The sequence below is a fragment of the Onychostoma macrolepis genome, chromosome 09 (genome assembly GCF_012432095.1).
Source record: "Onychostoma macrolepis isolate SWU-2019 chromosome 09, ASM1243209v1, whole genome shotgun sequence".
Taxonomy (NCBI): domain Eukaryota; kingdom Metazoa; phylum Chordata; class Actinopteri; order Cypriniformes; family Cyprinidae; genus Onychostoma; species Onychostoma macrolepis.
The window spans coordinates 1,790,009-1,811,080 of record NC_081163.1 but is presented as its reverse complement, the minus strand read 5'-3'; the positions used below and the strand labels follow the sequence as shown (position 1 = coordinate 1,811,080).

Below are 21,072 nucleotides of genomic sequence, written 5' to 3'. Positions count from 1 at the left end.
ATATTTAATCCATATCACAATTTCAATATTTGTTCATCATGAGACTAAATGAATAATTGTTTATTTCAGTTATATATGTGAAATCATCATTATTTCATTGACGTAAATGATGTAATCCACATGGAATATTGATTAAATCAGTCTCAGCTCCTGTCAGCAGCGGAAACTTCAGCGCAGCTTTATACTGACTTTTACTGAAATTGTGCGACTGATTCAGAATCTGAAGGACTTCATTATAACACGACTGTAAACATTATTTTAAAAGATTTGCTCAGCATTCAAATGTTTCTCAGGTGGAGAATTTATTTATTTATCTGAAAAGGGTTCCAGTAATAGCAAATACTAAAATAAATATTCAGAAATGCACTTTAACAATTTAGCTGATACATCTAAATTACAATATGAATTATACACAGGCCTATATTTTTAATTTAAGAGATTTAGTAATAGAAATGAATGGCATATAGGCTATGATAAATTATGAACAAGTTTGAAATGTGCTTTTAATTCATAGAATTGTTACATAACTCCATGAATTATAATTAAAGTCCATAATCACAGCAGCCTTTTGTTCCAATTCTGAGGGATTCGTTTCACCAAAATCTTTTTAAGGTGTTCTATAGTCTTTGATCTTACCTCAAAGTGTCTAAATATAACTTTATACATTAAAAAAATATATATAGGTTATATTTTTCCCTACAAATCATGAATATCTGTGTAACTCAGTGCCAGTATAAATGTGGCTGTATATAAATACATACACATTCATATAAGTTAGATGGTGACAAGCAAAGCAAGTTAGAGATAGATAGGATATCATAGGCTAGCTGAAAAATAAAGTGAGGTGTATGTGTGATAGGCAGCTAGTCTACTGTAATAATACATCATCCATGATACACCATTTGAGGAGCACTCATCCTGCACTTTTGAGGTGTGCAGAGGATGGTAACAGTGTCCCTGTACCTAGGCCTGCTATTGACACTGCTGGGCCATCTGAGCAAGGTATGCATTGTATGAAATCTAATTCAGATCACAAAGTGTTGAGACACTGTTTAGAAAATCCATATTTTTAAATAAAAATCTTTATATGTAAAAAAAAAAGTCAGACATTGTGGCTTGATGTCTTTTATTAATGTTAATTTTTCATGATCAAAATAACATATTTATTCACAAAGAGTTAATTGTTTCAACACATTACAATAACAGAACAATAAAAATAAAAATTTTAAATACTTATTATAATTATAATTGATTTCTATCTAGTGTAGTAAAGATTGATCTACATGGTATTTTATGAGTGCTGATTATGATTATAATTAATTTGCTGATTAAGTATGTTTCTGTTGTTACAGTAAAGTGATAATGTAGTTTTTATTACAAAAACAGAAATGAAAACATTAAAATTATATCAGTTATTGTATATTTGAATATAAGCCTAGTTTTTATTTTCACAAAAAAAAAAATGAAAAAAAATGAAAACCCTTTTAAAAAATTATATTGGTAATTGAATGTTTAAACATAATTTAGTATTTCTTTTGTTAAAAACACAAAAATAAAATAAATAAAAAATATACTCATTATTTGATGTTTAAGCATAATGTAGTTTTTCACAGAAAACAGACATAAAACCATTAAAAATTATATCAGTTATTTGATGTATAAACATAATGTACTAATGTTATAATATAATAACCTACATAATCATTATACTGCATATAGAAACATGCGTAATGAATAATAATAACTGTGATATAATGTGCTGTATGTGAAGTATTTCTGTAACACATCTCACTTCAGCATGATTAAGCGTAAATAGTTTAATAATTTATGCAAACAACACATTACAATATTAAGTCTCTGTTGCATAGATCATAATTTGACGAGTCTAGTATGTTGGAATAATATTTCTAATTTAGCCATGTTTTGTTCTAGGTTTTGAATGATGAATTATTGAGGCAGTAAAGGTAAGTGAAACCTACTTTCTCCCTAATTTTCCCAAATGTTGCAATAACTCACATTCATAATGCTAAAGCTCCAAAATGTCAAAGTTTTCAGTTCCCAAACCTACATTAATATTGTAATAAGCTCTATATTGTATTGAAATTCAAAGCTTATCATGCATCATCATGGAAATATAGCTTCTTCGCATATCAGTGTTATTTCTCTGAATATGATGAGTGTATTCTTTTATGTCCTGATGGAGCAACATCTATTTCAGACTCTTCAAGATCGCACAAATTCTATGGTGTTTTTCCAGCATTTCAGTTTGCATAGGAGTAAAATATTGTTATGTAGCCTATGTTTAATTAATTATTAATTTAACCAACGTTTAAATCATTAACTGCTTAAAAATGCATGCTGTTAACGAAATCATTGTTGAAATATTTGTAGTGTGCCTACTGTGCGAATAAAAACAATAAAACAACATAATTACATAAAGAGCGAGTGTACAAGGTGAATTAAAGCATTAATCTTTATTCAGATTTTGTGAGCACTTTGTCATTTGAAATGCATGTTTTAAGGATCTCGTCCGTCTGATGTGTATCATGTTCATCTGATGTTCACTACTGTAATGAATATAAGTAACTTTTTAATACGCAGGGGAAATTCCCGACATTAAACAAACAACCATTTACATCCATAGGACGTTTGCATTGTAAGAAAGAACAGATACTTCAGATATAAAAAAGCTGACTCGTTAGGTGATGTTTTCTCATTAAAATCGAAATTTAATTGCTGCACAATTAAAATAGACCTACATATTCAGAAACAGGTGCAGTAAGTCGCCGGCGTCAGTCACAAAATGTATAAAAATAATTTTTGTGAGGACGACTGGCAACATCTGGGTCCAGCTGTATAAACTTAGCCACCATGTTAAGAACTAGTTTAAGAACTAGCAGTTGCCAAGCAGTAATCAGTCTTACGTTTCCAATACAAATAAGACCAATCTACCTTTTCATAACTGAATTAAAAAAGTTATGGCCAGTCTTGAAGAAAACAAATTAGATGGCTAACATTTTAAGACTAGTCTAAACCATTTATGCACCCAGCCCCTGTAAATTCTTTAGACACCACACACTACACGACTTTAAACAAAGACTGAAAACACTGCCTGAGCCCAAATGACACTCATAATCGGCCTGACAGTAGCAGCTATGTTCCCCGCTTTATAGAATGAACCGGATCAGTCTGTGCTTGGAACTAAAAGTCTGGTTTGAACATCAGTGTATCGAGTAAAATGACTAAAAAATATTCATGGACGATAAATGAACTAAGATATTTTACAAAGCTTGCAATAATCCTGTTGTACAAAAACGTTCCTGTTGTGTAAAATGTTTTTAATTGTTGAATTAACTGAATTTACTTAAATTGACTGATTTTATCAAAAATTATAAGAATTCAAATCACTGAATATGGCCTGGATATTACATCAAATCAAATCACTTTTATTGTCACATCACCACAGCACATGTGTCTTGATGAGTGAAGCTCTTGGGAGCGTGCTCCAGACAGTGCAGAAACAATTCACATATAGACATTACCATTACATACCTACAGACTTACACAGCAGTGCAATATACACATACATATACTCAGAACACACAGTGTACTATTAGACATACTTACAGTTAGCAATACACATTATACACAGTAGGCACACATTCTACATTATGTAGACATATATACACACAATAATATGCGAAGGTGCAGCAGATTATACATAAACTGGATACACAAAATGTCATGGATGTGCATTGGATGGTATCCAGTGGTAGCAGATAGATTATTGTATTAAGTGCAGTGTGTGCGTATAGTCCAGTATTGAACTGTGTTGGAGTTAAAGTGCAGTGCGTGGCATACCGTATAGTGGGAATATGCTGTAGGGTGTATTAGTTCTGACTGTTCTTTAGCCTGATAGCCTGAGGGAGAAAGCTATCCTTCAGTCGGCTAGTGCGGGATCAGATGCTGCGGAGACGTCTTCCTGAGGGCAGCAGACAGAGCGGTCTATGGGACGGGTGGCTGCAGTCACTGATGATCCTCCGGGCTTTACTTATACACCGCCTGCTGTAGATGTCCTGGAGGAAGGGAAGCTCACCTCTGCAGAGCTTTGCGGTTTCCAGCGGTGCTGTTTCCAAACAAGCAGTGATGCAGCCGGTCAGAAAGCTCTCCACAGCGCAGGTGTAGAATGATCTGAGGATGCTGGGCTCGATCCAAACTTCCTCAGCCGTCTCAGGAAGAAGAGTCGATGTGTCTTCTTCAGCACTGCGTCTGTGTGAGCGTACCATGTGAGATCCTCATTGATGTGAACGCAGAGGAACATAAAGCTGTTTACCCGCTCCACAGGTGTCTTGTCGATGGTGATGGGTGTGTGTTCTCTGCTCTGTCTCCTGAAATCCACCACCAGCTCTTGGTCTTGTGGATGTTGAGTGAGAAGTGCTTCTTCTGACACCATTTAGTCCACGCGCTCACCTCCTCTCTGTAGACCGTCTCATCGCTGTCAGTGATCAGAGATCATCACCGTTGTGTCGTCAGCGAATTAGACCACCATATACCATACAGCATATGTACTATTCATCTATAAACATTCCTTTTGAGTAAATTTAATTTTATGTGGACACTGATAATTATGAAACATATCTAAGACCTACTATTACAGGTATGTTTATTTTATTTTTTTTAAAAGGCAGTGAAACAGTGCTACACATGTAAAGTTTTACCATCAACAGACATCTCAACAGTATGGTAAACATTTTAATTTAGATAATTTAGATAAAAGCATAACTTAAAAAAAAAAACAGCTTGAGGTTATTTTTACGCATCCAATAATAAGAATTTTAAATAATTTTTAAAAATTTCAGGGTTCAAAGTTGAAGGGTTAAAGACACAAAGATGATCAGAAACTCCACCCTCTTACAACACTAACCAGGAAGAGACTGACTTATTATTTCTCCTTTCTGTCACTGATTTTCTTCTCTTTGACAAAAGCAAACAAGAATCAGCCATCAGTGGACAACGAACAAAAAAACATTGAAGACGTTTGTTTCTGGACAGACAGCAGATCTTTGTGATTCTCCTGGTTATTCATGTTTGAAACCGTCGTTCAGAAAGTGAAAGTAAAGTTTAGATTGCTGGAGCTCAAACAGTGAAAATGGCTTCATCATCTGTAGAAGAGCTTTCTTGTCCCGTGTGCTGTGAAATCTTCAAGGCTCCTGTTCTTTTATCATGTAGTCACAGTGTCTGTAAAGAGTGTCTTCAACAGTTCTGGAGAATCAAGAAAACTCAGGAGTGTCCTGTCTGCAGGAGAAGATCCTCAAAAGACAGTCCTCCATTAAATCTTGCATTAAAAAACTTGTGTGAGTCGTTCCTGAAGGAGACAAATGAGAGCTGTTCATCAGGATCTGAGGAGATCTGCAGTTTACACAGTGAGAAACTCAAACTCTTCTGTCTGGAGGACAAACAGCCTGCGTGTGTCGTGTGCTTTACTTCAGAACAACACGACAATCACAAATTCAGACCCATCAGTGAAGTGGTTTCATCATATAAGGTAGGACAAATGTCTCTTATTTAATATGTAAAGAACAATAAATCATCATAAACACAGATATCATCAGATTCATGCACTCAATATTTCTCTCTGCCATTTTACTCAACTTCATATGACATAAACTCTGCTGTAAAAAGTATTTGCCCCCATATTGAGCCACTTCTGTGAAGGTTTGCTGCTGTGCCGAGTTTTTTTCATTTGGAGATAATGGCTCTCGTTCTGGTTCTTTGGGGTCCAAGAACCTTTTAAATGGTTTTGTAACCCTTCCAGATTGATGTATTTCAATCACGTTCTTTGTCATAATTTCTGGAATACTTTTTCACTGCACTGTATGATCACTGTATTTTCTTCTATTCACTGTAATCTGGTGTTTTATATATTTTTATTTTGTCCAATTCTAGGAGGAGCTCAATACAGCACTGAAGTCTTTACAGGAGAAACTTAAAAAGAGAGAAAACATGACAGAAGAGTTTGAGAAAACAGTTCAACACATCAAGGTGAGGAAACACAATCAAGAGTCATTTTCAGTACAGCTGTAAGATCACTGTACACAATTATGATTTGTTATATGTACCGTTCACATTTGAACCGGTACAGTACCGGTACCCAACGGTACCTTTTTTCGGTACTTTACTCTCTGTGTAATAACAAAAACATTTATTTCAGTGAAAAAATAAGTCCAAAACTCTAAATTTCAACATTTTGAACAATAGGGCCCTACAAATTTCTTTTTCTTTTTTTTCTTCCAGAAATTCTTGTTTTATTTTTTCTGATAATCAAATGAAGGCATGAAACCCTTTTATTTCTTGGCGAACAAACAGAGGCTTACTGTTAAAATTAATACACGGTAGAAAAATCGTGTGAATATTCCTTTAAAAAAATGTTTAATAATAATTGTATTTTTTTTCTATAATTAAGTCGTTAATGTGGTTGTAATGATTATTTTTATCATTTAATTGTTTTATTTAAATTTGTCAGTAAATGGAATATATAAAGACGTGCATTAAGTAATATGTTTCTGTTACATGATAAACCGCACTTTTATTTTGACAGGTTGCAATGAAGTTTCTGTGTGTATACAGTATGATATGATGCTAGTTTTCTCAAATGAAACGGTAAAATTCTCATGAAGTGACTCTCACAGCCTGTAAGTTCATGTGTTCATGTTGTGAGATGCAGAGTCCGAAAATCACCGCGAGATTACGATGGCAGACATGTTATTTTTTTTGTTTTTTGTTTTTTCTTCTCGATGTATTGACTTGCACAGTTTAATTGTTCACCACAAGACTAGTAATGTGCACTTTATGGCGTCATTTTATGACGACTTTAATCATTTTCAATACCATTGGCAAAACTATACTGTATACTGCCATAGGTATTTTAAGATCTAATTTTTTTTTGTTCATCCATTTTTTTCAAGGCAATCATTTTGTCAAGCTTTGAGTGGTTTAATCAAAGTCGTCTAAAGAGACACGTTCGCTTTACATGATGAACATTTTCAAAGAGGATTGTATTTACATACATATAAACAGTGATCAATTACCATTACAAAAATCTCAATCTTAAACATTTTCTCATTCTGTGTATGTGTGTCTTTAAAATAGGGTGACTTTGTTGCAAAAGCTTACAGCAAAAGGAAGCTTGATTTCAAACTGAATTGAATTTACAAAAAAAAAGACAAGTACACAGTCAGTAATAAAATTATAAAACAAATGACCGCAATTCAGTTGAGGTATTCAAAATATGACAAGATAAATATTTTATAGGCAGTGTTTTAAGAGCCATATATGTTATTTATTTAGAGAAATGGAACATCAGATGGCTTTGACCTGTAATGTCTGTACAATGATGCAGTTGCACAGACTAGGATATTTATATGTACAGTACAAATCATACAAATATCCCATTCCAAAACATTTCTAGCACAAACTACATTGTAAAGAAATTAAAGATCCATCTTTGATTGTTGAAAGACTTTCTGGTGCACTTCACTTACAGCCAATACAGTGTCCAGTAGCATTTCCATCGGTCAGGCGTGGATCTATTCTGAATGGTTGATAACCTTTCACAAAGTTTAATCCAGGAGCAAAGATAAATAATTTCTACTTTAAAAGCACGGAGAAATGCGATTGCGCACAGTCTGCTCGCAAGCAATATAGAGTGAGAGGACAGGCAGTTTTGTATAAATTAGGCCTATTTGAGAGCTCGCATCCAGTTTTCTGAGATTAACGTTACATGACTATGTTCTCATGTTACAATAAAGCGCTTGCCACATTTGCGCAGGAATGATTAAAATTATGCAGAATACCTGCAATCCCGCGCGGTTTACGATCGTATATCTTTATTGGCTACTGAAATGCTGTCAAATGTTTGAATATCAATTCAAATTGTGGGCGTACTCGATAACGAACTATGATTTAAAAGTAACAAAGTAGATTATTTTGATAAATTTGTACTTAAGTACAAGTAAAAGTACAGCTTTAAAAATATACTCAAAAAAGTACAAGTACCTGAAAAAACTACTTAATTACAGTAACGTGAGTAGTTGTAATTCGTTACCTCCACCACTGAGTATTTGTGTAGTAAACAAAACAGCGTCTCCGCCATTCATACATACCGAGGCTAACAGAACATGCAGGATTCATATTAAAACCCTCGTTTTGCGTTTTAATATTCACATACACTAGTTCATATCGCGATTCCAATAAAGTAACAGAGCTTCTTTTATTCATCCAAAAATGGACGAATTCCGTGGCATTCCGCGCTTTAGAGTAAATTCCGTTTTTATGAATGGACTCCGCCATCTTGTCTGCGTCTTCGCGGAAACCATATGACCCTAGAAAATTAAGAGCACTTCAGAACATTTGGGTTTGCAGTGTGTGTTGTGTTTTAAAGAGTTGCCCAAATGCGTTCTCAGGTACCGAAATTTGGTACCGAATGATTTAATGTGAATCGATACTCAGTAGTACCGACGCAATTCTGTCCGTACCCTTAAAAGTACCGAGTTGTTGTAAATGATGAGCAGCGATCAGCTTCTGGATCTGTTATCTGTCGGTGTCTGAGTTTCTCTTGGATCTGAATGATGTGATGTGTTGATGTGTGTTGATGGAGATGATTGAAGTGAATGTGATTTGATTTCAGTCTCAAGCTGAGCACACAGAGCGTCAGATTAAACAGCAGTTTGAGAAGCTTCATCAGTTTCTCAGAGATGAAGAAGAAGCTACAATCACTGCACTGAGAGAGGAAGAGGAGCAGAAGAAGCAGATGATGAAGGAGAAGCTGGAGGAGATGAACAGACACATCTCAGCTCTTTCACACACAATCAAAGACACGGAGGAGATGATGAAAGCCAATGACGTCTGCTTTCTAAAGGTCTGATTTCAGATCATCCATTGATTGATTGATTGATGATTGATTGAGTTCTTGATGATAAATGGTGTGTTTGTTCTGCAGGAGTTTCCAGTCACGATGGAAAGGTGAGTGATCTGCTGGTGTCTCTGGTCTCTCTGCTTCTGAAGCCAAAGCCACTGCAGTTCTGATCCTGAATGTTCTTCCAGAGTCCAGATCTCACAGCCGGATCCACAGACGCCTTCTGGAGCTTTGATTCATGTGCCACGATACTTGGGCAACCTGCCCTTCAGAGTCTGGAAGAAGATGCAGGACATCGTCCAAAACAGTGAGTCTGGAGAAGATCTGTGCTGTTACACATACACTGGAAATGATGCATGAGGGAATATTTACAGATTTCAGCATTATGTGTGAATAACCAGATGAGCTACTACACCAAAATGAGCCGTAAACAAGAGAAGAACAACTTTGCTCCACATGATATTTACAGTTACAGTGATACAGCAGATCTCAGTTCAGTTTGATTGATTATCAAATCTAACATTTCTCAAGCACATATTTACTGTAACAACACTGAGAGTAAAGCTGCATGATTCTGGATTAATTGAGAATCATGATTTGTTTTGTCTCAAATAGAAATCACGATTCTCTCACGATTCTGAACAAAACAAAATAATTTGTGACAAAATATTAATTGCCGCAATCTCTTTAAGTGTTTAATTAATTTGAAAGAAATATGGTTCTCATTTCCTGCACATTAATGGTATTTGGTGTCAATATGACCCCAAAATTGATAGAGTAATTTTAAAAAATATATACATTTTTAATCATACAAATACTATATCCTTTTTTTTTTTTTTTGTTTACTTCTCGTCTATACATTAAAGCTGTGTTTTGGGAGATATGAAGTACTTTTGTACCAATTTACCACAAAAATCCTCAACTACACCGTTAGCTTGCGTGTGAAATATTACATTTTCATGAGAGAAAACACTTAAATGATGATCTAAAATTTGATTTAAGTTGTTTCTGGATATTGATCTAGGTGTTAGGTGTAGAATTCTATCATCTGCTGGTTAGAGAAAAACTCGTAGAAATCACAGTTTTTGAAAGAATAGTGTAATGATCATATATATCCAGCAGAGGCCCATAGAGAGCCATTCATTCTTCTGGAAGTGACTAACTGCTCCTCTCACAACTTTTCTGATATATATTTTGTAAATATATACTAAAACATTATAAAATATATGTGTATGTGTGTGTGTGTGTGTGTGTAAGTGTGTGTGTAAGTGTGTGTGAGTGCGTATGCTCGTTCCACATTGTATTTGTGCTCTAGTACCAGGCCTTCATTTCTGTGTGGAAATTTTCAGATATATGCCATATTTATTGATTTTTTTTTTTTTGACATGAAAAATAATATAGATTTTTTTCTCATTTCCCATTAATTTCAGTGTGGGGTTATATTGACCCCAAATACCAGATCGGTAAAAAAAAAAAAATTACATTCCTTCAGAACAACCGAATCAACCCGTTTTTTTTGTTGTTTTTGTTTGTTTGTTTGTTTGTTTGTTTGTTTTTTATGTAAAATAACCAGATCTAGCAAGTACAAGTTGCAAGTTGCTATCGTGAAGCTGATGTCAAATGTATGAAATATTTTAATTCTATTGAGAAATTGTCACTTTAAAATGCTTTGGAGAAAGTAGAACATTATCTAAAAAAGGCACATAAACTAAAAAGACTGATGAAAAGAGGAGAAAACAATCTTGCAGCAGCACTACTAATTAAAATCTCTTTAAACTACTCATGACCACCTTAATTTATCATGTTTTATTGTAGGCTTATTTATTGTGGGAAACTGTGTCTAAATTGTTGTAGAATTATAATAGATTATTCCCTATAGATTTATATTACAACTGTGGCATGCTGTAGCTATTGTTCCTAAATATGTGTTATTTTTTATAACAAATGCTATATAGATTAATAATAAAAAGTCATTATTGGCCTGGAAATGATTAATAGGCTGGCCTTATTATGACAAACACTACAGTTAAGAACTACATTTTCATAAGAGCAAGTACAAGTCAGAATCGAGAGCCATGTGTAAAAGACCATTTTACAAAAATAAACATATAAGCAAACAAACATATAAATAAATAAAGCTTATGAGGGAGCATGACAAGGGTGTTCACTAAAACAGTTCACACTTCAACCCCCCCGATGTTCAAACCAAAACTACACCCTCGATCGCAACCATAGACATCAGTGTTTATATCCAAACTATAAACGTTTATCCCAGTATTTCTGTGATAATATGAATGATTGTAAGCAATGTTCCCTTTAATTTTTTTCTTGCTGAGCAAAACTTTTCTCTATTGGGCGGACATTTGACCACCTTGATCACCTGAGCAAAAACATTCTTTATGCCACGCGTGTGTAACTTTTAACTTTAATGTGCTATTTATATTTGGTTTGACCCTTGACATGACTAAATAATGCACATTTTAGGTTATCTGAGAAAACATTTTACAGTACAATACATGCTGTTCAAAAGTTTGGGATCAGTACTTTTTTTAAAGAAGTTTCTTAGGCTCATCAAGGCTGTATCTGTTTGATTAAAAATACGGAATATTATTTCACAAAATAATATTGTGAAATATTATTGCAATTTAAAATACAAGTTTTCTATTTTAATATACTGTCAAATATAATTTATTCCTGTGAAGCAAAGCTAAATTTTCAGAGTCACATGATCCTTCAGAAATCATTCTAATATGCTAATTTATAATCAATGTTTGAAAAGGTTGTGCTGCTTAATATTTTATGGGACCTGTGATATTTTTCAGGATTCTTTGAGAAATATATGTTAAAAAGAACAGTGTTTATTCAAAATAGAAATTTTGTGTTACAATATACACTATACTATTCAAAAGTTTGGGATCAGTACATTTTTTTTCTTTCTTATTTTGTATTAATACTTTTATTCAGCAAGGATGTGTTAAATGGATAAAAAGTGATAGTAAAGACGTACATTGTTAGAAACTATTTATATTTTTAATTAATGCTGTTCTTTTTAACTTTTTATTAGCCTAATCAAAGAATCAAAGAAAAAAAGTTCCAAAAAATATTAAGCAGCACAACAGCTTCAACGCTGATAATAAATCAGAATATTAGAATGATTTCTGAAGATCATGTGACACTGAAGAGTGGAGTAATGATGCTGAAAATACAGCTCTGCTGCTTTACAGGAATACACTATATTTTAAAATATATTAAAATAGAAAACCAATATTAGAAATCGCAATAGCAATTAAAAGAGTTCACAATATTACTGGGGATTTTTTTCTGTATTTTGATAAAATAAATACAGCCTTGATGAACATAAGTGACTCCGTTAAAAAAACAAGGTCAATTATTTATTAGGTTTATAATATAGGCCTAACATAATATAATATAATATCAAAACAACTTAAGCATTTAAACTGAGATCTGTAAGTTAAATACTAAAAACAAAAAACGTGAACGTGAATTCTTCTATAGCTATCTAAACATCCCTAAAGTACAGTTTGCACAATACACCTGTGTGTGACTGTAAATGTTTTGTTCTCGTTCTGTGCCCATCGTCCGCTATTTCCAGCACTTAATCAAGCCACTCTTCTTTAATACATGAGAACGTGTTATTTCACATGTCATTGCGTTGGCTCTCGATTTGAGCTACTTCATCCGCAACCATTGAAGTATTGGGTTTCTACAGCGACTCGTTTGGCGCACATCACATCGTTCTCTTTCTATGCAACCTGTAAACCACATTCACCGGTTCTAACTCTATAGCGGTTTACCCGAGCATGGCAATTCTTTCGTTTTTACTAGAATATAATCAAATGGCTTTTTTATAATCAAAAACTCATTTTTGCGTGTGTGCGGCACATTATTTCTCTGCGCGGCCACGGTGGAAGAAGTGCGCGGCCGCGCGCGCAGTTTAGAGGGAACATTGATTGTAAGACAGAAATAATACTTTGTGGTTAAAAAGACTGTTTGTGAAGCTGTTTCTTACCTAAACATGATAACTGCTCTCTCTGTGTCAGCGGCAGCACGGAAACAGATTTTAATGTTCCAGTATGATTTTATCAAAGGTTTAATAAACACTGAATCGTTGTCATTTAGAAATGAGATCGTGTGGGTGTTTGAATCGAGATCGCGATCTTTTAATGATTAATCGTGCAGCTCTAACTGACAGCGATCAGAGGAAAATGATATGTTTGATCAATAGAACAAGTGTCATAATTCATAATAATCTGTGTACGGTTCACTCTTGATCATTATATGAACATCAGAATAAAAGCAGCTGTTGATTGTGTTTCATCAGCTCCTGTGATTCTGGATCCAAACACAGCTCATCCATATCTCCTCCTTTCTGATGATCTGACCAGTGTGAGATACAGCGGGATCCATCAACCGCTTCCTGATAATCCAGAGAGATTTGACTACAATTACTGTGTTCTGGGTTCAGAGGGTTTTAACTCAGGAACACGCTGCTGGGATGTGGAGGTTAAAGAGAGTTCAGGCTGGATTCTTGGAGTAACTACAGCATCAAACCAAAGGAAGGGAGGTGTTTTCTTTAACACTGATGTCTGGAGTGTGGTGTACAGATGGTCTGAACGGTTTGGTTTTCCTGTTAAACAGGATCTCGAGCGTGTGAGAGTGTATCTGGACTATGACAGAGGAACGGTGTCATTCTCTGATCCTGTAACTAACACACATCTACACACATTCACAACCTCCTTCAATCACACACTCTTTCCTTTCTTCTGTAGTGACTCTCTGAAGATCTTACCGTTCAATAGTCAGTAAACGTTACTCCTGTAGTTCTGGATCAACCTGCTTTCATCTTTTACATTCATTATGTTTCCAATATTTAATCCATATCACAATTTCAATATTTGTTCATCATGAGACTAAATGAATAATTGTTTATTTCAGTTATATATGTGAAATCATAATTCTTTCATTGACGTAAATGATGTAATCCACATGGAATATTGAATATATGTCGGGCTCCTTGACGTCGGCGTAGAATTGAATGAAATATAAATACTATGAAAATACTTGATTAAAGTTGTTTATAAATCTGATTCTCAGAACAAAGTCTCTGTGACTCACTGAAAACTATTTTTGTCTCAGTTTCAGAACCAGAACAATGCTTTTATTTTTATTTTATTATTTTTTACATTAAAAACTGTGATTATATGATTTTAGTAACGAAAGGTTAAATGTTTGGGGGGTGCAGAGGATGGTAACAGTGTCCCTGTACCTAGGCCTGATATTGACACTGCTGGGCCATCTGAGCAAGGTATGCATTGTATGAAATCTAATTCAGATCACAAAGTGTTGAGACACTGTTTAGAAAATCCATATTTTTAAATAAAAATCTTTATATGTAAAAAAAAAAAAAAAGTGGCTTGATGTCTTTTATTAATGTTCATTTTTCATGATCAAAATAACATATTTATTCACAAAGAGTTCATTCAGATGTCAGACCGATGTTTCAACGCATTACAATAACAGAACAATAAAATTTTAAATGCTTATTATAATTATATAAATGAGCGCTTCACGCGGGATTCGAAACCATGGTAACAGCGCTCCAGTCGAGAACACTAACCACGCCCCCAAATCACTTGAAGCTTCTACGAACACAACATAAGTTATAATTCGTAAATTCGCCTGCTTCTCTGTCGAAGCTGTTTCAGAGCACTACTTGAAGATAAGCACTAGGTGTCGCCGTAGAGACGGGTGCCTCGCTCTGCGCACCACTAGCTGTTTATCATCCGGCTCCTGAACTCTTCTGTTTATGTAGCAACACATCACGTGATCGACTATCAGCCAGCGGGGTCACATGACACTCACCGGCCAATAGGATTGCAGGAGTGTGGCACCATCAGAGATCAGAGGAAGAGCTCTCAAACTCGTCTTGTTTCGCTTTATTGCTTGTTTTGTGTCTTTTTATCGAATCGAGATGTCCGGTTATTGAAGCTCGATGTGCTCAGAGAGAGCTGCAGGTGAGACCGAGTCGCTTTCAGCTCAAATAGGAGTTAAATTCGCTGTTTTAAAGCTCCAGTTAACAGCATTACACACACAGAGCTGTTTATTTCCTTCTGACTGATTCACTTTGTGTCGTTTAGTCTCGAGTTCAACAACTCAGTCATTTATGGGTTTGGTGGGTTTTCTTCATTATAAATGTCGTCCTCGTTTGGTTTGTTAATCGCTTCTATTTGTAAATAAATGAATAGTGCGAATATCATCAAAACATGTCCGGCTCATATTTCATCTCAAAATAAATGTGTCATTTTAAGTGATATATTAGTCATTAATAGTCATTAATACATCCTGATTCAAACTATCGTTACCATAACGTGTTCAAAATAAATCATAATATTATTATTATTATTATTAATAATAATAAATAAATTATTATACATATTGATACATGACACTATTTGTTGTATTACTTTATATACTATGCTTTCCTTAAGCAATATATAATAATATATGTAATATAATAATGTATATAGTCATAAAAAAAATATATATATATATAAGGATTTCTAAATAATATAATGTAATATGGTATATATTATTCTGATTGCATGGATTGGCCAATCAGAATCAAGTATTTGAAATATTAGCCATATAAGCGGTTTTAACCACTCGTTTCATAGTTTCAACCACATTCATACCTCATAAGATGACAAGATGTTCCCAGCATTATTTTCACATTTTTGAACCGATTAAACTGGAACATTTGAATTAATTTCTGAATCAGGTCATTTAACCCTCCTGCTGGTCAAATTGACCCTCATTGGTTTCCATGCAAAAATAAACTGAATGGAGGAAAAACAAATGGTTTCCATGTAAAAATAAGTATTGCTTGTAAGTCTCAGCCGCATTGAAGTCAGTGAGTGTGTTCTTGTGTGATTGTAATGAAGTCATTCTGTGTGTGTTTAAACTTGCCGTGTTGCATGTTGTCTGAATTGTAACGCACTGCTGCATGTGATGCAGGACAGACAGGAGCACATGACCGACTGACCGCCAGCAGCTCATGCCTTCATTTAGTGCTGTACCATCTTCTCATGTCCAGCATTACTGGGCCTATCAGAGCAATGTTAGCTTGATTTCTATCTTGTGTAGTAAAAGGCTGAGCTATATTGTATTTTATAAGCAGTGCTGAGATGTTTCTGTTGTTGCAGTACAGTGCTGATGTAGTTTTTATTTTTACAAAAACACAAATAAAAAAAATAAAAATTACATCAGTTATTGGGTATTTAAACATAATGTAGTTTTTATTTTCACCAAAAAAAAGATAAAAAATTATATTGGTTATTGGATGTTTAATCATAGATAACAGAAATAAAATCATTACAAATTATAATCAATTATTTGATGTTTAAGCATAATGTATTTGTTGTAACAAAAATAAATAAAACCATTAAAATTATAATCAGTTATTTGATGTTTAAGCATAATGTATTTGTTGTAACAAAAATAAATAAAACCATTAAAATTATATCAGTTATTGGATGTTTAAACACAATGTAGTTTTTATTTCATTTTCACACAAAAAAAAAAAAAAAATATATATATATATATTTATTAGTTATTGGATTGGATGCATTTTTATACTTTTAGTGGTTTTATTTCTGCTTTTTGTGAAAATCAAAAACTACACAGTCATTATACTGCATATAGAAACATGAATAATAATAATAATAATAATTGATGTAATATGCTCTATGTGAATGTTTCTGTAACACATCTCACTTCAGCATGAATAACTGTAAATTGTTGAATAATTTCTGCAAACAACACATTACAATATTCTCTCTAGTGCGAGAAGTCTCTGTAAGGATCTTAATTTGACTGGTATAATATGTTGGGATAATATTTATAATTTAGCAATTTTTTGTTCTAGGTTTTGAACGATGAATTATTTGAGGCAGTAAAGGTAAGCTAATTTCTCCCTAATTTTACCAAATATTGCAATTAAAAAAATGCAATTTTTAAAAAAATATATTTAATATTAGTGCAATAATATTATTGGAATTGAATATAAATATATTCTGTTGTATCCATTGTAAACTGTAATTTATTTCTGTGATGCGCAGCTGTATTTTCAGCATCATTACTGCAGTCTTCAGTGTCACATGATCTTCAGAAATCATTCTAATATGCTGATTTGCTGCTCAACAAACATTTCTGATTATTATCAATGTTGAAAACTGTTGTGCTGCACAATATTCTCCTGGAAACTGTGATGCATTTTATTTTTCAGGATTCACAGATGAATAGAAAAGAACAGCATTTATTTTAAATAGAAATCTTTTGTAACATTATAAATGTCTTTACTGTAACTTATATATATATATGTTTCTTAGGCAGCAAATCAGAATATTAGAATGATTTCTGAAGATCATGTGACGCTGAAGACTGGAGTAATGATGCTGAAAATACAGCTGCGCATCACAGAAATAAATTACAGTTTAACACATATTCACATAGAAAACAGCTGTTTTAAATTATAATAATTTTTCACATTTTTACAGTTTGTATTCTATTATTGATCAAATAAATGCAGCCTTGGTGAGCAGAAAAGACTTCTTTCAACCACATCTAAATTGCTCCTAACGTTTGACCGATAGTGTAAACAAACTGTTTTATTGGAGAATCATGACTTATTTCAGTCTTAAAAATGTCCCTAAACTTCAGTTCACAGGACGACGGCTACAAACACCATGTCATCCAAATCATCCCTTCTTAAAGTCATTCTCCTGGGCGACGGTGGCGTGGGAAAGAGCTCGCTCATGAACCGCTACGTCACTAACAAGTTCGACACCCATCTCTTTCACACCATCGGCGTGGAGTTCCTCAATAAAGACCTGGAGGTGGACGGCCGCACGGTCACGCTGCAGATCTGGGATACGGCCGGTCAGGAGAGATTCCGCAGCCTGCGGACGCCCTTCTACCGCGGCTCCGACTGCTGCCTGCTGACCTTCAGCGTGGACGACAGCCAGAGCTTCCTCAACCTCAACAACTGGAAGAAAGAGTTCATCTTCTACGCCGATGTCAAGGAGCCCGACAGCTTCCCGTTCGTGGTTCTGGGCAACAAGGTGGACGTGACGGAGAGGCAGGTGACCAGCGAGGAAGCTCAGGAGTGGTGTAGGGAAAGCGGAGGATACCCGTATTTCGAAACCAGTGCTAAAGACGCAACTAATGTCGCGGATGCGTTCGAGGAAGCCGTCAGAAGAGTTCTGGCTTTGGAGGAACGACATGAGCATTTGATTCCGACAGACACCGTTAACCTGCATAGAAAGCCGCGCAGCACAGCATGCTGTTAACGGACGAGATTTACCTCCATTAGCTATTTAATGGTTCTTGAGTGAACTGTCTGCGTTATATTTGAACATGCACTTACTGGGATATATGCACTTACTCGTAAACACTGGGTTGCTTTCATTGGGTGACGCTCTTGTATCTGAACTGAACTGCCTGAATGTAAATGATTCCGTGCATTAAGATGTCTTTTATATATATATATATATATATATATCTGTCTTATGGGATTTGAGCAGGTTATTGCATAGATAGACGGATATGATTTTGTTTTGCATGGCAGTCTAATGGTGAAGAGCAAATGCAATAAATGCACTGCAAAAACACAGCTTGTTTTCCATTAAAATATCTAAATGCCTTTGAAACAAAAGAAGTTTACTTGAGAATCAAAGCTGTTTAGGATAAAAATACTTATTTTCCCCTAACATTTTGAATTTATTTTTATCTCGTAGGCAAATTTTGTTTCATTTTAAGTAAAAAAAAAAGTATTTTTTCTGATTTTAAAATGCACCATGTGAAAACAATTCTAAGTAAATGCTGCATGTTTTAAGGATTTCATATATTTTTACTGGAAATCAAGACTGCTGATTTTTGACTGAAAAATGCTTTTTTTTTTTTTTTGCAGTGTGTGTTTTATGTGATTTTATTTTCCTGTAACTATGATTAACTTATGCAGGACAGGCGTTCATACACTGTGGCTGATTTCTAATATATATATATATTAACATAATTATGTAGAGAGTGCCAAATATATACACAGTACTTGTGCTAAAAAATATGGATGAGGTGAAGCGTTTAAGCACTTACTTTGAAAAGAAGCACTAAAATTTCAATATTGTACATTGATAAATTGAAATTAAAGAAGTATTGAACAGTACTTGATGAAATTGTTTATTTGATGTAAGGTTATTAATGGACAACAGTAATGTACAAAATCATCATGCAGCTGATCACAGGTAATCAATGCTGCATTTGAAAGGTTTAGTGTGTAATTTCTGCAGAAATGTATTTTTGCATTCCTGTTTTGATGCTTTATTTTTACACACTTTAAAAATAATCTGTAATCACGCTTCATTTGTTGTACAGTAGTAGGTAAGAATGTGAATATCAGCTGGCAATGATGATATAAACATGTGAAACATGAACAACACACCTGTATATTTATGCATGACAACAAAAACGCAAAAACAAGTACATTTAGTAATAAATCAACTGAGCAGATGCTTCTTCCCAAGAAACTGCACTTTCCTGTCGAAAGCTGTGGAGCGAATCGGAGCGTTGGCTTCATAGAAAGGATTCATTGCAAACTGGGTAAAACACAAAAATGTTTTAAAATAATGCAATGCATTCATATGGCACTGGAATATCACTACAGAATAATACAGATTTTACCTTGATGTACAGATCATAAACATCATTAAAGAAGTTCTTGATTCCGTCCTCTTGCCGAACATCATGAAGCATAATAAATCTCATATGTATGCAAGGACAGTTAAGAAATAATAAATGCAATAGGTCTGTTAATTATGGCTGATTCTTCAACTTGAAACTTATTTAAATCATTTTTTTCATCTGTGCTAAACATGCATCAGCCTTGAAATAAAATATGATGGTTATGATACACTACCTGGCAAATAAAAATAAAATTAATTGAAAATATGATTTTAAGTTTTTATAAAAAAAAATGCAAAGAATTTTTCTGATTTTCAAAGTTTTATAGAGTTAAAAAAAATCTTATATATAGAAAATCAGAGTTATAGTTAACTAAAACTTACTTGAAATAAAATATAAACATTCACCATTTATTAAAAAATATATATATTTAACTGAATCTAGTTTAAATCAATGTACTGAAATAACTAAAATTAAAATAAATAAAATATAATACATATTCACATAAAAATTAATATAACATTAAAATCTAATTTAAATTTATAAAAATCAAAATTTTAAATCATATCATCAAATATATTAAAATATTAATATATATTAATATTAATATATGATTTAAATATATTAAACATATATTTTAATATATTTAAATCATGTTATCATCAAATATATTAAAATATATACTAAAATTAAAATGGAAATTACAAAACTAAAAACTGATTTATTTTACTATTTAATAATGCATAAGGCTCACTGTGTCATGATAAGGATATGAGCAGCTGTGACAAAGGCAGAGACAAACCATTCATTGAATTTGTCCACAGTCTTCAGGTACATGTTGTTGGACTGCCACATGTTCTCATCCACCAGATCCAGAGCAGCATGAGCGATGAACTGGTTCAGATGTCTGTGGTCATCCTGTCACAACACAAACACCATCAGATCATTACTGTCACTGCAATATCATTCATCACTGAACATCATTATTATGCTCACCTTTGATTCTGACTTCCCAGGAGGGAGAAACTCCAGCTCAAACACTGGGTTATCATGATGACCCACCATAACGAAATAAAAGCTCCCAGACATCGTTAATAATCAGAGTTTAGATCTGTAAACATGAAATCAGCAGTCAGTTAATGAATATTACAGTACACAAACACTGATGAACATGTAAACACATCTCACCACAGCAATTATCACTTCAGTTTGGCGTTTTTTCAGAAATTGTACATTCTAAAAACACCTCCTTTAAATAAATAAGTAATTATGTAAGTCACAAAGCGAATATTGTGAATGATGATTAAACATAAACCGAACTACTGCAGATGAGGATCATACGCTCGATCATAAGAGAGTTCCCGTTTCCGGTGGATTGACCCAGCTGACACAAAACAGCCAAT

At 33.8% G+C, this 21,072-nt stretch overlaps 3 protein-coding genes across 3 annotated transcripts; 2 read left to right on the top strand and 1 right to left on the bottom strand.

Moving 5' to 3' along the window:
* The first annotated feature begins 4,926 nt into the window (after nucleotides 1-4,926).
* LOC131547570 (nuclear factor 7, ovary-like) lies at nucleotides 4,927-14,059 on the top strand. Its single transcript, XM_058788236.1, has 6 exons — nucleotides 4,927-5,545; nucleotides 5,947-6,042; nucleotides 8,687-8,917; nucleotides 8,999-9,021; nucleotides 9,103-9,221; nucleotides 13,257-14,059. Exons 1-6 carry the CDS (start codon nucleotides 5,150-5,152, stop codon nucleotides 13,739-13,741), a joined length of 1,350 nt encoding a protein of 449 aa, XP_058644219.1. The 5' UTR covers nucleotides 4,927-5,149; the 3' UTR covers nucleotides 13,742-14,059.
* Nucleotides 14,060-14,787: 728 nt separating this feature from the next.
* On the top strand, nucleotides 14,788-19,154 carry rab9a (RAB9A, member RAS oncogene family). Its single transcript, XM_058786152.1, has 3 exons — nucleotides 14,788-14,949; nucleotides 16,860-16,892; nucleotides 17,654-19,154. The coding sequence occupies exon 3, from the start codon at nucleotides 17,680-17,682 to the stop codon at nucleotides 18,280-18,282; it is 603 nt and encodes a 200-aa protein (XP_058642135.1). The 5' UTR covers nucleotides 14,788-14,949; nucleotides 16,860-16,892; nucleotides 17,654-17,679; the 3' UTR covers nucleotides 18,283-19,154.
* A 1-nt stretch (nucleotide 19,155) lies between these two features.
* Nucleotides 19,156-21,068, bottom strand: trappc2 (trafficking protein particle complex subunit 2). Its single transcript, XM_058786154.1, has 5 exons — nucleotides 20,858-21,068; nucleotides 20,666-20,780; nucleotides 20,444-20,587; nucleotides 19,670-19,756; nucleotides 19,156-19,584 (listed from the first exon to the last, which is right to left on the bottom strand). The coding sequence occupies exons 2-5, from the start codon at nucleotides 20,756-20,758 to the stop codon at nucleotides 19,486-19,488; spliced, it is 423 nt and encodes a 140-aa protein (XP_058642137.1). The 5' UTR covers nucleotides 20,759-20,780; nucleotides 20,858-21,068; the 3' UTR covers nucleotides 19,156-19,485.
* Between the last annotated feature and the right edge of the window lie 4 nt (nucleotides 21,069-21,072).

Excerpts from the sequence above, each read along its gene's own strand:
- rab9a (XM_058786152.1), top strand. The coding sequence starts at position 17,680 with ATGTCATCCAAATCATCCCTTCTTAAAGTCATTCTCCTGGGCGACGGT.
- trappc2 (XM_058786154.1), bottom strand. The coding sequence starts at position 20,758 with ATGTCTGGGAGCTTTTATTTCGTTATGGTGGGTCATCATGATAACCCA. Across the intron at positions 20,588-20,665 it reads CTGGGAAGTCAGAATCAAAG|GATGACCACAGACATCTGAA; the intron begins GTGAGCATAATA and ends GTGTTGTGACAG. Across the intron at positions 19,757-20,443 it reads CTGCCTTTGTCACAGCTGCT|CATATGAGATTTATTATGCT; the intron begins CATATCCTTATC and ends TGTCCTTGCATA.
- LOC131547570 (XM_058788236.1), top strand. The coding sequence starts at position 5,150 with ATGGCTTCATCATCTGTAGAAGAGCTTTCTTGTCCCGTGTGCTGTGAA. Across the intron at positions 5,546-5,946 it reads AAGTGGTTTCATCATATAAG|GAGGAGCTCAATACAGCACT; the intron begins GTAGGACAAATG and ends GTCCAATTCTAG. Across the intron at positions 9,022-9,102 it reads TTTCCAGTCACGATGGAAAG|AGTCCAGATCTCACAGCCGG; the intron begins GTGAGTGATCTG and ends ATGTTCTTCCAG.